The sequence below is a fragment of the Bombina bombina genome, chromosome 2 (genome assembly GCF_027579735.1).
Source record: "Bombina bombina isolate aBomBom1 chromosome 2, aBomBom1.pri, whole genome shotgun sequence".
In the NCBI taxonomy this organism is placed as follows: Eukaryota; Metazoa; Chordata; class Amphibia; order Anura; family Bombinatoridae; genus Bombina; species Bombina bombina.
The window spans coordinates 230,225,559-230,240,441 of record NC_069500.1 but is presented as its reverse complement, the minus strand read 5'-3'; the positions used below and the strand labels follow the sequence as shown (position 1 = coordinate 230,240,441).

The 14,883-nt window shown below is 35.2% G+C and overlaps 1 protein-coding gene across 1 annotated transcript in view; it reads right to left on the bottom strand.

Annotated features, from left to right (window-relative positions):
* ADGRV1 (adhesion G protein-coupled receptor V1) overlaps nt 1-14,883 on the bottom strand; it is a 1,190,013-nt gene that overhangs the window by 542,606 nt on the left and 632,524 nt on the right. Inside the window, 1 exon segment of the mRNA XM_053699719.1 lies at nt 7,846-8,017. Coding sequence (XP_053555694.1) covers nt 7,846-8,017 — 172 coding nt within the window.

Here is a 14,883-nt window from a genome sequence, read left to right as displayed (position 1 = left end):
ATGTTAGACATGTTAGAACAGACTAATAATGAGACTAGTAAGCTTGGAAAACACTTTAAATCAAGTTAACAAGCAAATATATAAAACGTTACTGTGCCCTTAAGAGAAACAAATTTTGTCAAAATTTGAAAAACAGAAAAAAAAAAAAAAGGCAGTAAAACAAACGAAATTTTTACAGTACATGTAATAAGGTAACAGAGCATTGCACCCACTTGCAAATGGATGATTAACCCCTTAATGCAAAAAACAGATAAAAAAAACAAAAAACGACATAGACATTTTTAAAAACAGACACAACAAACTGCCACAGCCAACAGTGGGAAGCTTCAGTTAACTGTTTCTATGCAAAATTTAAGCCAGCCATGTGGAAAAAACTTAGGCCCCAATAAGTTTTATCACCAAACATATGTTAAAAAACGATTAAACATGCCAGCAAACGTTTTAAAACACATTTTTATAAGAGTATGTATCTCTATTAATAAGCCTGATACCAGTCGCTATCGCTGCATTTAAGGCTTTACTTACATTACTTCGGTATCAGCAGTATTTTCTTAGTCAATTCCATTCCTAGAAAAATATTTTACTGCGCATACCTTATCTGCAGGAAAACCTGCACGCCATTCCCCCTCTGAAGTACCTCACTCCTCAGAATGTGTGAGAACAGCAAATGGATCTTAGTTACGTCTGCTAAGATCATAGAAAAACGCAGGCAGATTCTTCTTCCAAATACTGCCTGAGATAAACAGCACACTCCGGTGCCATTTAAAAATAACAAACTTTTGATTGAAGAATAAACTAAGTAGAAAGCACCACAGACTCTCACAACCTCCTATCTATGTTGAGGCTTGCAAGAGAATGACTGAATATGGCAGTTAGGGGAGGAGCTATATAGCAGCTTTGCTGTGGGTGGACTCTTGCAGCTTCCTGTTGGGAAGGAGAATATATTCCATAAGTAATGGATGATCCGTGGACTGGATACACTTAACAAGAGAAACGTACTGGTTATTAAACTATGTACGTAGAATTACAATTCAGGTATTGATTAATCCTGTATGTTTTTTGGTTGTTAGTAAAATAAAAGGTTTGTTAAACTTCAATGTGTGTACATGACTTGCATGGTCTAGTGCCACATCTATGACTGCCATTTTTAGGTTAGCCAGTTTCTAGAGGATTGAAAAGATTTGAAAAAAATCAGTTTTTTTCCAAAGTTGTACTTTTTTTTTTTTAAACAAATCTTAATTTATTTTTTAACATGTTGTGTAATTTATTATCTTCCCACAGTATATCTAAGTTGTTTTTTTTTTTTTAATCATTTTGCATACATCATTATATTCTTTACTATATGACGTTGGAAAAACTACTTGATTTAGTTTATTTACTTTTTTGTTATTACACGTGTTTGATGTTTGAACATGTTTATTAACCATATGTTTAATTTTTTTTAGATTTTTCCTTTTGTAACCTCAATCTAGTTTGTAAATCATTTGCATGTATGAAATAAAGTTCTTCTGTACTACACTTTCTTTTAGTCCATATGAATTGTCCTTTTGGGATTGCCTTCTTAACATGATTTGGGTGACAGGAGTCAGCTCTTAGTATATTGTTTCCTGAAGTAGGTTTTCTATATATCTCGACTTGTACCTATCATTTAGTGATATCCCCATTAAGTTTTAAATCCAAAAAGGAAATCTTACTGTTGGATTTCTCATAAGTACATTTTAAATTGACTTTATTGTCATTAAGATACAAATAACAATTCAGTTGTTCATCAGTGCCTTGCCAGATTAGAATCAAGTTGTCTATAAAACAACCATAATGTACTAGTTCCTGTTTGAAGGGATTCCAAAAAGGAAATCTTACTGTTGGATTTCTCATAAGTACATTTTAAATTGACTTTATTTTCACTAAGATATAACAAATAACTATTCAGTTGTTCATCAGTGCCTTGTAAGATTAGAATCAAGTTGTCTATAAAACAACCATAATGTACTAGTTCCTGTTTGAAGGGATTACCATCTGCAAAAATGTTATGTTCAAACCAGATCATGACAATGTTAGCATAAGAGGTCGGCAAATTTTGCCCCCATTGCTGTACCTTGGCGTTGTAGGTCGTAAATCCCCTCAAACAGGAAAAAGTTATGTTTTAGTAAATATTCAGTCACTTGGATTAAAAAGCGTATGAATGTAATGTCATAGTCTGTATATCTGATCAGTACCTGATGTAGGGCTTCCAGTTTCCTCTCTATGATGTATACTTGTGTATAATGAAACCACATCTATGGTAGCTCATTTATAGTGTGATTGCCAATTTGTTTGTGATATTTTTTCTTTGAAATTCCAAGAGTTCCTAATATAACCTGGACTATTTGTCACTATAATTTGCAAGTAAGAATCCAACCATTGGCCCACATTTTCTCCCAGAGTTCCTATAGTGGACACAATGGGACGACCAGGTGGATTGCGAATATCTTTGTGTATTTTTGGTATAGTTCTGAACACTGATATTTTAGGATGATCAACTTTTATAAATTCTAAAGTAGCCTGATTTAGTAAATCCTCACTCATGGCTTCATCTAGTATAGCATCTAGTTCTTGTTTGAATTTAAGTGTGGGATTAAAAGTTAGTTTAGAATATTGTGTTTCATCATTCAGTTGTTTCATTACTTCTTGTACATATTTACATCTGTCTAGGATGACTATTTTACCTCCCTTATCGGTTTCAGTTACAACTTTCTCTTTGGTATTTTTTAATTCTTGTAGAGCTTTACGTTCCTTAAAGCTTAAATTGTGTTGATGAGGTTTAAGCGGTGTAATTTCTACTTTTCTAGCCAATTCTGTTAAGTCTAATATCTCTATTTTGTATTGGGTAAAAATCTGAAGTCTTTTTCATAAGTGAATTAGGTGGTTTAGATTGATATATGAAGGATTCTGAATTAAGAGTAATTAAGTAATTTTGTGAACATAGGCCATTAAAATTAGTAAATTATGTATTGAAATTAGTAACTGTGTTTGAAATTGGTGTTAAGTTCTTATTATCTGTGTGACTTTGTGTATGTTCAGTATCCTCAGTTTCAGTAAAATAAAACTTTTGCAAAGTCATTTTTTCGTACTAATTTATTGATATCCACCACTGTGTTAAACAAATTGAAATGTGCTGTCGGTGTAAATTTTAAACCTTTTAACAATACATTTTCTTGAGAAGGGGTTAATACATGGCTAGACAAGTTATTAATGTTAGTTAGTCTTTTTGTTTCTGGGAAACCTGCTGGGGTAACGTGAAGATTTGGGAGTACTAGTAATGGGACCCTTATTAATTAAATCTTGTATTTTGCCTTGTGATTGTATTTCATTGACATCTGATTCAGCAGGAATAGTTACAGTCAAAGTACTGGTGGTCTCTGGTTCAGATTCAGAAGCACTTAGAGCATTGGATGTAGTAAAAGTGACTTTCTTTTGACCATTACTACTTTGACTGGCTTTTTAATTGCTGAATCTATTGTTTTTTTGTTATTACTCTTCCATGAATAGACTATATCTAATTCTATTCTATCTATCTATTGGGTACTTATAGAGCGCAAACCTATCACCGTGAGGGTCTCAAGGCGCTAAGGGAAAGCGGAAAGGGGGAAGGGGGAGGGGATGGGCGTTCAGTCGAAGAGCCAGGTTTTGAAGTCCTTTCTGAATTATATATCTTTTGGGTAACTATCTATCTATTGGTATTCTTTAAAGGGACAGTCAACACCATAATTTTTGTTGTTTAAAAAGATAGATAATCCCTTAATTACCAATTGCCCAGTTTTGCATAACCAACACAGTTAAAATTATACACGTTTTACCTATGTAATTACCTTGTATCTAAGCCTCAGCAGACTGCCCCCTTATTTCAGTTCTTTTGACAGACTTGCATTTAAGCCAATCAGAGCTGTCTCCATGGTAAATTCACAAGCATGAGTTCAATGTTATCTATATGAAACACATGAACTAATGCCCTCTAGTAGTAAAAAACTATCAAAATGCATTTAGATTATAGGCGGCCTTCAAGGTCTAAGAAATTAGCATATGAACCTCCTAGGTTTAGCTTTCAACTAAGAATACCAAGAGAACAAAGCAAATTTGGTGATAAAAGTAAATTAGAAAGTTGATTAAAATTACATGCCCTATCTGAATCATGAAAGGTTTTTTGGACTTGACTGTCCCCCTTGTGTGTAGAGAGTTCAATACTGAGATTTTCTGACATCATCAAGTTGTTTTTTATTAGTTATATACAATTCATTAGTTTGAAAATTACAGATACAATGGAACAATTATTTCACTTTTGTTAGCACTCCATCTCTTTCTTTGTTCTTATGTGTAACCAATTGATTCATTAGCTAAAGTGAACATGCTGTTAAAGTCTTGTTCCCTTCAATCATAAATTCTGGCACATTAGTACCAAATGAGGGGAACTTTTTGATATGTAAACCCCTAGGGATTTTATTTTCTGTAAGATAAAGTTCAAGAAATTTAATGACCCACCATAAGCGAGTTTCTTTTGCCATAAATTGTTCAATATGTGAAAAAACAGTGCCCAATTCTTTTTCAGATTGCACATGCAGAGTTTCATTGCTGATTAAATTGTGCATACGTTGTTTGGGTTTTGCAATAATGTCCTTTGTAGAAATTTCTGCCATCTGTTTGCACATATAGAATTTATTTAAATAAAATAATAGGGCCAATTCAAGGAAAAGGGTTTTCTATTCAAAACAAGGAATTGATACTATGACGTATATCATATACTGGGTAAGAGCGTCCCAAACGTATCAATTCTCTAAATGTAGTATCCAAATGGTAAATAATACAGTCTTAAAACAATGTTACAACAGTTTTACATTTGAAACTTAATTGTTGCAATATCAGATTTTAAGTTTGTATCAATTGGAGTTCTTCCAAACAATTCCGCTAGAAAAACACTCTACTCCCATATACTCCATAAACACAGTATTTGTGATCATCCTTAGACAAATCCTATTTTAGGTATTAATGTTCCTTTGCACTTGGTAGTAAAAAGAAAATATTATCTCCAATGCTCCTTTCCCCTCCGCATGTGTAACCCGGAGGGTCATTTCAGTGTTAGTTTAATGCCTTTTTAGTAATACCAGAGATAATTCTCAACGGACCTCTTATAATGCACAGTCTATTGTTTATGAGACTCAACAGCTCCTACTGCTATTCTTTGGCCACAATATTGTCTTAGCAAAAGTAAAGAATAGAAACAAATCCTCAACATATCTGAATATATTGTTCATAGAAGCCCTAAGACAGCAGTTAGCAGGTAAACATATTGAGGTAATATCGCTGTTTAATTTCAGGCTAACAGCTATATAAACTAGGGTGCTTTTTAGTGTCCTGCTATACAGATTCTGAATGGTTAAAGGGACACTCAAGTCAAAATTAAACTTTCCATTAACAAAATGTCACCAGCACCTACTGAGCATGTCCAAGTATTCACAGAATAAACGTGTATGCATTTGCGATTGGCTTATCGCTGTCACATGGTACGTGCATGAATTTGCGATTGGCTTATGGCTGTCACATGGTACGTGTATGAATTTGTGATTGGCTGATGGCTGTCATATAGTACAGGGGGAGTGGAAATAGACATACATTTTAAAATTGTCAGAAAAAAAAATCTACTACTCATTTGAAATGCTATTGCATTGTCTTGTTATCTTGCTTTTGTTGATTATGCAAATCTACTGTGTTGACTGGTCCTCTTGTTTGCTTATTCTGGTACTTGCTGTAAAGTTATACTTCCAATGGGCCAGATTACAAGTGGAGTGTAATTTAATGCTCCCGTGAGCATTAACTGTGCTAGAAGTGTAAGCTTTTTGTGCGCATCGTGTTGCGCTCATATTATGAGTTATAAGTAACTGTTTTTGCTTGCGCCCTACCCCAACGAGTGCAAAAAGCCGAATTTACAATATTGTGTGTGCAATTACCTATTCCCCCATATAAGTCAATGGAGCAAAAAAAAGTGGAATAACACCTAACACCAAACTCGTGTGTAAAACTGATGGCATATTCTCATGTGCCTGACATGAAAATATAAATATTTCACATTCCAATGTTCTTCACATAGATGAATATGTTCTAATTATTCATAAATATATATATATATATATATATATATATATATATATATATATATATATATATATATATTATATACCCACACATGATTATATATAGGTATAGATATAAACAGATATATATAGGAATATCTATTTAAAAATACTTAGAACACATTCTGCTATGTGCAGAACATAGGAATGTGAAATATTTATAGTAAATACATAGTTAAAACCTTTATTAAACATTAATATTGCATAAATATGAATTTTTTTCACGTTTTCATTCTATTTAACTGCAAAGGACTCCAATGCACTTATATTTATGTCTATATATGTGTACATATGTAAATACAGATATACACATAAATACATCTGTACACATATATAAATATATTTATATATATATATTATTTTTATTATTTTTTCGTGGAGAGGGTAGTAGCACTTTGGCTTCCTTTAGGCTTTAAACAGCCCTCCTTGCCCTATATATATATATATATATATATATATATATATATATATATATATATATACTGTACCAAAGCTGAGGATGCGGTAATCATTCTAGCGTAAATCTTGATTGCACTCAAGCAATCACATTTACTTTTAACTTGTAATACAAGCGGACTACCTGACACGCACAACCCCCCCCCCCCCCACCACGTGATATACCCCTTATTGCTCGAGCATAACAGTTAGTGCTCCACTTGTAATCTGGCCCTATGTCCGTTATGTGCTTGAGAGTAAGGGAGGTGATGAGGAGCTTGATGCTTTAACCTGCATTAAAGGGCTATAATAGTGCAAAAAAGTGCTCTAATATGTTATTATTGCACTACTGATTTCATATAATCATGCGTAACCCCTGCAAAGTGAGCAAATACATAAATAAAGTCAGTTAAAGAGCAGCAATGCACTGTTGGGAGCTAGCTGAACAAATCTGGTGAGCCAATGACAAAAGACAAATGTGTGTAACCACCAAGCAACAGCTAGCTCCCAGTAGTGTATTGTTGCTGCTGAGGATATGTACATATCCTTTTTTAACAAAAGCACCCAAAAGAACAAAGTAGAAGTGAATTTAAAAATGGCATGCTCTATCTGACTCATGTAAGTTCAATTTGAACTTTTCAATCAGCTTAATTATACTACTAGAATTTTATGTGCTTATGTTGGGGTGGATTGGAGGTGGAGAAATTAAGCAAACCATAAATGGGCGTGGCTCTGCTGCAAAGTGTCCTAGGAAGTTTTTTCAGATGTTGGCATCTATGAGAGTATAGTACAATCATACAAATAAAAGACTATTTTCTGTTTTTTTTATCAAGCGGCTATCAACTTTTACAATTTTTCTAAGATAATGTTTAGGCCCAGTTTAGGATAATGATCACTAAGATTGTACAATCATTTATAATTCGGCATTTGGGGCTGTGAGCTGCAGCACTCAGCTACTTGAAGTGCCGGATTTATTAGTGTAAAAGTGCAACTCACAAATTTCTGTACAAATCCAGATATCTGTGTGTTGTACTTTTACTAATAAATGATGACAAATTGCTGAATGCTGCAGCCTGAATTATGACCTTATGTTATCATTGCGTCTCAAATCTTCAGTTGTAGCAGTGTTTTCTTTTCCTGGTGTAATGTTCACATAACTTAATATCGCAGTCACTAATTTATGGAAAGCTTAGACTATTTATTTAATTGTGCAATTCTGATATAAAGAAAATACTAATTCTTGTCTTACCAGAATGTGGCGTAATTTTACCCAGACGAGTATTCTGTGGCATGAGACCCAGAGGATATCCAGCACTCCAGCTTACGGCAACAGATCCATACACACCATCTCTAGAGAGAACAGCATGAGCTCTGCCTGATGTACTGTTTGTAAGATGGAATACAATAGATTCAAAGCCAACCTAGAGACGGAAAACAATATCGTTTAGAAATGTCTGATTTAAAGGGCCAGTAAGCATCTTGTGATTACAATACATTTTTTTCATTGTGTTACTATAAAGTCAAATCTAAACATTATGTTAAAACAAATGAATATTGTTTGCTTCACTTATTTTCAGTAGCCAAATTCCAACCACCACTTGCCTTATTTGTCAATCTAGGCTTGAGTCTGCAGATAACAAGGCTAGCCACTATCATAATGTTAGTTTACAGTGCATTGTTTTGCACTCTGTTATCTGATAAAGCCAATTAGTGAATTATATGTAGCAGTGTTAGCTTTGATAAGTCTGCAGTGTGCATTTCCAGCTCTGAGAATAAGGAAATACACACTTTTCAGAGATAAATTACATGAAAAAGGGGCAAAATAAATAATCAACCTATAGTTGTTTTACTACACCTAACTAAAATATGTATATGCTTATAATGCTTGTGCAATGCCACCCCCTGCCAATCGGCCGCTAGCAGGGGCCATCAATCATTTCAGTCCGCTACCTACGAACCTAAGACCGCTGCTTCTTAACTTCCATTTCTGGCAGACCAGAAAAACACAATTTATGCTTACCTGATAAATTTATTTCTCTTGTGGTGTATCCAGTCCACGGATCATCCATTACTTGTGGGATATTCTCATTCCCAACAGGAAGTTGCAAGAGGAAACCCACAGCAGAGCTGCAATATAGCTCCTCCCCTAACTGTCATAGCCAGTCATTCGACCGAAAACAAGCCGAGAAAGGAGGAACCATAGGGTGCAGTGGTTACTGTAGTTTAAATTTAAAAATTACCTGCCTTAAAATGAAAGGGCGGGCCGTGGACTGGATACACCACAAGAGAAATAAATTTATCAGGTAAGCATAAATTGTGTTTTCTCTTGTAAGGTGTATCCAGTCCACGGATCATCCATTACTTGTGGGATACCAATACCAAAGCTAAAGTACACGGATAAAGGGAGGGACAAGGCAGGAGGAAACACTGCCCGTAAAACCTTTCTCCCAAATATCAAGTATCAAATTTGCAAAATTTTGAAAAAGTATGAAGCGAAGACCAAGTCGCCGCCTTGCAAATCTGTTCAAAAGAAGCCTCATTTTTAAAGGCCCAAGTGGAAGCCACAGCTCAAGTGGAATGAGCTGTAAATCCTTTCAGGAGGCTGCTGTCCAGCAGTCTCATAGGCTAAGTGGATTAAGCTTCTTAGCCAAAAAGAAGGAGAGGTTGCCGAAGCCTTTTGATCTCTCCTCTGTCCAGAGAAGACAACAAACCAAGCAGATGTTTGACGAAAATCTTTAGTAGCTTGTAAGTAAAAACTTTAAAGCACGGAGCACATCCAGATTTTGGCGGTTTAAAGGGTTAATAAGTTAAATAGCTTTATTGCGATGTAGGAGTTTTGCGGTTTAGGGGTTAATAGGGCAAATTGGTTTGTTGTGATGTAGTGGTTTTGCGGTTTAGGGGTTAATAGGGTAAATAGGTTTATTGCGATGTAGGGCTTTTGCGGTTTAGGGGTTAATAGGGTAAATAGGTTTATTGCGATGTAGGGTTTTTGCGGTTTAGGGGTTAATAGGGTAAATATGTTTATTGCGATGTAGGGATTTTGCAGTTTAGGGGTTAATAAGTTATATAGGTTTATTGCGATGTAGGGATTTTGCGGTTTAGGGGTTAATAGGGTAAAAAGGTTTATTGCGATGTGGGGGTTTTGCGGTTTAGGGGTTAATAAGGTAAATAGGTTTATTGCGATGTGGGTGTTTTGCGGTTTAGGGGTTAATAGGGTAAATAGGTTTATTGCGATGTGGGGGTTTGCATTTTATTTTATTTTTTTGTTATATTTCGTGCGGGCGGTGTTTTTTTTTTTTAATACTTGATGCGGTCGGTTAGTTTTTTTAAAAAAAAAAAATACTTTAATGTGGGCGATTAGGTGTTGCTTTTGTAATGCTCCGTTTGCCTTCGCTGCATCCCGGTGGATTCCGAAAATGGCAGGTGTATAGATGATTCTAAACAGCCAATAGAAATTGAGTGGCTTTCATCCTGTTTGCTGATTTGAATTGGAAAAATCAAATCAGCCAATATGAATTCAAGAGACGCCATCTTTAATCGCGTACCTTGAATTCACTATTCAGTGTACGGCGGAGATCATACGAAGAGGATCCTCCACACTCCATGGCTCCGCGGTCGCCGGTCTTCAGTTCCAGAGTCGTCGGTCTTCAGCTCCGCGTTCTTCAGCTCCACTCCGCGCAGGATGTTCCTGGAAGAAGGAGAGGTTGCGCTTGGAAGAAGACTTCACCGCCTGGAACAGGACCTTCTCCACCGGACTTTAGGAACCGTGAGTACCCACCTGGGGGTTAGACTTAGGATTTTTTAAGGGTTTTTTGGGAGGATTTGTTTTATTTAGTTTAGGGATGGGCAGGAAAAGAGCTAAATGCCCTTTTAAGGGCAATGCCCAAACAAATGCCCTTTTCAGGGCAATGGTTAGTTTAGGTTTTTTAGTGTTAGGTTATTTTATTTGGGGGGGTTTGGTGGGTGGAGGGGTTTTACTGTTAGGGGGGCTTTGTGTATTTTCTTGAAAAAGAGCTGATTATCTAGGGGCAATGCCCTGCAAAAAAGTCCTTTTAAGGGCTACTGGTAGTTTATTATTAGAGTAGGGGGTGTTTTTATTTTGGGGGGGTCTTTTTTATTTTAATAGGGATTAGGTTTAATTTTGTTAAATTTGGTAATTTGATTTTTTTATTTTCTGTAATGTTAGCTTTTTTAATTTTTTGTAAACTTAGAATGTATTAGTTTAGGTAATTTGGGTTTATTTAATGGGTTGTTAAGTTTGGGGTTGTTAGGTTAGGGGGTATTAGTTTCTACATCTGTAGTTTAAAAAATAATTAGACCCTCTGGGCAGGCTTATCGACTAGTAAATAATAAAATGTGGCGGTTGGACACCTACAGTTTGACAGTTTGACACACTCCTGTGAAAGTAATATATTGGCAAAGCTTTAAATCTGAATTATAATAACCAAGCATGGGCAAAAATAACCTGTTTATAGCTTGACCTGTCAATAGTTATTGTTAGTAAAATAACAAATATAGAAAAATATAATGGGCCAGATTACGAGTGGCGCACTAACTGTTTCGCACGAGCGATATTGGGTTTATCGCAGCTGTTTGCACGCATCAGAAGCAGTGCTAGTATTACAAGTATGAAAGTAAATGTAAATGCATGAGCGCAACAGCGTTTTACACTTAAATTATTCCCTCAACCTCAGAGATCTGGTTTTATTTAGTTTAGGGATGGGCAGCTAAATGCCCTTTTAAGGGCAATGCCCAAACAAATGCCCTTTTCAGGGCAATGGGTAGTTTAGGTTTTTTAGTGTTAGGTTATTTTATTTGGGGGGGTTTGGTGGGTGGAGGGGTTTTACTGTTAGGGGGGGCTTTGTGTATTTTCTTGAAAAAGAGCTGATTATCTTGGGGCAATGCCCTGCAAAAAAGTCCTTTTAAGGGCTACTGGTAGTTTATTATTAGAGTAGGGGGTGTTTTTATTTTGGGGGTCTTTTTTATTTTAATAGGGATTAGGTTTAATTTTGTTAAATTTGGTAATTTGATTTTTTTATTTTCTGTAATGTTAGCTTTTTTAATTTTTTGTAAACTTAGAATGTATTAGTTTAGGTAATTTGGGTTTATTTAATGGGGTGTTAAGTTTGGGGTTGTTAGGTTAGGGGGTATTAGGTTAGGGATTGTTAGGTTAGGGGGTGCTATGTTAGTGTACTGTACTTAGTTATTTAAATAGTTATTTGCATTGTGGGTTTTGGCATTTTAAAGGGTTAATAAGTTAAATAGGTTTATTGCGATGTAGGGGTTTTGCGGTTAATAGGGTAAATAGGTTTATTGCTATGTGGGGGTTTTGCGGTTTAGGGATTAATAGGGTAAATAGGTTTATTGCGATGCTGAGGTTTTGCGGTTTAGGGGTTAATAGGGTAAAAAGAAGAGTTACAAAATATGTTGTTTCTACATCTGTAGTTTAAAAAATAATTAGACCCTATGGGCAGGCTTATCGACTAGTAAATAATAAAATGTGGCGGTTGGGCACCTACAGTTTGACAGTTTGACACACTCCTGTGAAAGTAATATAGTGGCAAAGCTTTAAATCTGAATTATAATAACCAAGCATGGACAAAGATAACCTGTTTATAGCTTGACCTGTCAATAGTTATTGTTAGTAAAATAACAAATATAGAAAAATATAATGGGCCAGATTACGAGTGGCGCACTAACTGTTTCGCGCGAGCGATATTGGGTTTATCGCAGCTGTTTGCACGCATCAGAAGCAGTGCTAGTATTACAAGTATGAAAGTAAATGTAAATGCATGAGCACAACAGCGTTTTACACTTAAATGATTCCCTCAACCTCAGAGATCTGGTTAACTGTTACGCGAAACAAAATAAAAGTAAAAAATATAAAACATAAAAGTACAGTTAAACTCATAATAACACTATCTAATGACAATTATTAAAAAAAATATTGCACAAACAGTTATAAGGGCTCAAAGGGAATTAACATAGAGATACATACATATACATGTCTAGATATGAATATGTACATATAAATGTTTATATATGTTTACTTATGTATTTATGTATTTATATGTGTACTTAGGAATTTACAGACATATATACACATATAAACACATAAATACATATGTATACATATAGACAAATATATACACCATTGAGCCGGTTGTTCGTTCCTGTGAGTGTTTTTCTCTCTGTATATATTTAGTCTCCCTAAGGGAAAAAGAGGCAACCAGACGTTGACTCCTTGCTCAGTGTGCTTAGAGGAATATGGCTACACTCACTGACGAGGCCCAATGAAGGCCGAAACGATCCTCTGGGGTTGCTGTGTTCCTTGTTCAGAGAGGAATTGCCTGGAATTTCGGACTGGACTGACCGTAATAGGCGGGATCTGATTGATATACTACAGTACTCTGTGAAAAGCATTACTGGGCTAAAAAGAAGTAAAACATTTTACGAGCGCTACCTTCTAGTGGAGTAAACGCACGAGCGGAACCAATAAATAGCACTCCACTCATAATCTATTCCTATATTGGTAAATGCTATTATTAATTGGACAATAGAAGTGCAAATAGAATGCTGTAATGTCTTTGAGGATTTATTATTGGACTATTGCTTGCATATGACCAGGGGTGGTTGGCTGGGCTACTATTCTACTAACAACTGTTTGTCCCATGAAAAAAATGCAGATTTTTTTCTATGCCCATATGCAAAGCCCCATCATGAGTGAGGCTTAAGGCAATCACCTATTTGGCGTAATAACTATGAGTTTAACCCCTGCAAGTGAATTAGACACAGCCTGGTGACATAGCCTGGTGAGCCAATGACAAGAGGCATATGTATATAGCCACCAATATCCAGCTAGATCCCAGGGGATCATTGCTAATCCTTAGCCTATCTAGGTACCCTTTTCAATAAAGATACCAAGAGAACAAAATAGATTTGATAACAAAAGCAAATTGAAAAGTCTCTTAGAATTGAATCATGAAAGTTTATATCTGACTTTCATGTCCTTTTAAATATTTTCAACTAGTATCAGCTTATTCCACAAACACATATCAGATTTTTTTTAACCAACAGACAATGATAATTTTAGAAACAAAAACTCCCCCTTTAAAGGGGATTACTATTGTGCATGCCTGTTTTTGAGTCCCTCTATAGCAGAGCTTTGAAGGCTGGGTGTATTACTAGGAAACGTTTGCAGCTGTTAAAGGGTGTCTGTCTGACTAATCCAGGTGCAGTTTTACAATCTTCTTCTACTTTAAATTTGGTCTGTAAAGCTAAACAACCAAGTGCAGTCAACAAAAGGTTCAACTTTGTGTATATCGGACCAAATGCATCAAACTGGTATGTTTCATGTTTATATCCTCATATTTATTACAAATAAAGAGAATTATACGTGCAGGGTTTTCAGAGGAACAGGACATTTTCCATTAGCTGCTCACATCATCTGGGACTTTACATTTTTAACAAATAAAATCATTTTACATCCAAACAATTATAAATCTATATGAAAAATGGAATTTTGTGAGACATGAGCCCAGCGACTACATTTTGTTTCTCACACTGGCACACTGAATGAAAATACAGGGGAGGGAAGCTAAGTGACATGGGCCTACTAGATGTAACTGCGGCCTTCTAGGATCATATGATATGACTATATAGTGGAATATTATACCGTAAATATATGCTAGACATTATGATGTATTGAAAACAAAGATTGGACTTAGAATAGTATGATTTTTTACAATTATATATTTGTTTTAATATTGAATATATGTGTAAACATTTAGATTCTATACAAGTAATGTAGACGACCACATTTAAACATAAGCTTCCTCTTATCTCTCCCTTCTGAGGACAATTAGAGACAGATGTAAAAACAGGCAACACTGTGCAAACAAGTTTTTGTGGAAACCCTGTTAGATAATTATTTTGACAATCCTATGTTCCACACAGCCTTGTTTGCAAAGCTGTTTTTATTGCCCGTTTTAAATCTGACATTAATTATCCTCAGCAGGAGAAATAGATTTGAGAAAAAAGTCTACTCCAGAACTTGTATTATTTAAATAGATAGATAATCCCTACCTACAGTGATATTAGTGGCAGCATTTATTTACACTCATTATTTAATTTAAAATAAATGGTTTAAAATGCTACAACCAAAACCTAGTCTAATAATTCATCCTTTTCATTTTGATAAATGCTGAGGCATTTTTAATGTTGAAACCAAAGTAGTTTCAACATCAATTTCTAATTTTAATAGAAAACTGTATCTTACACCTGCACT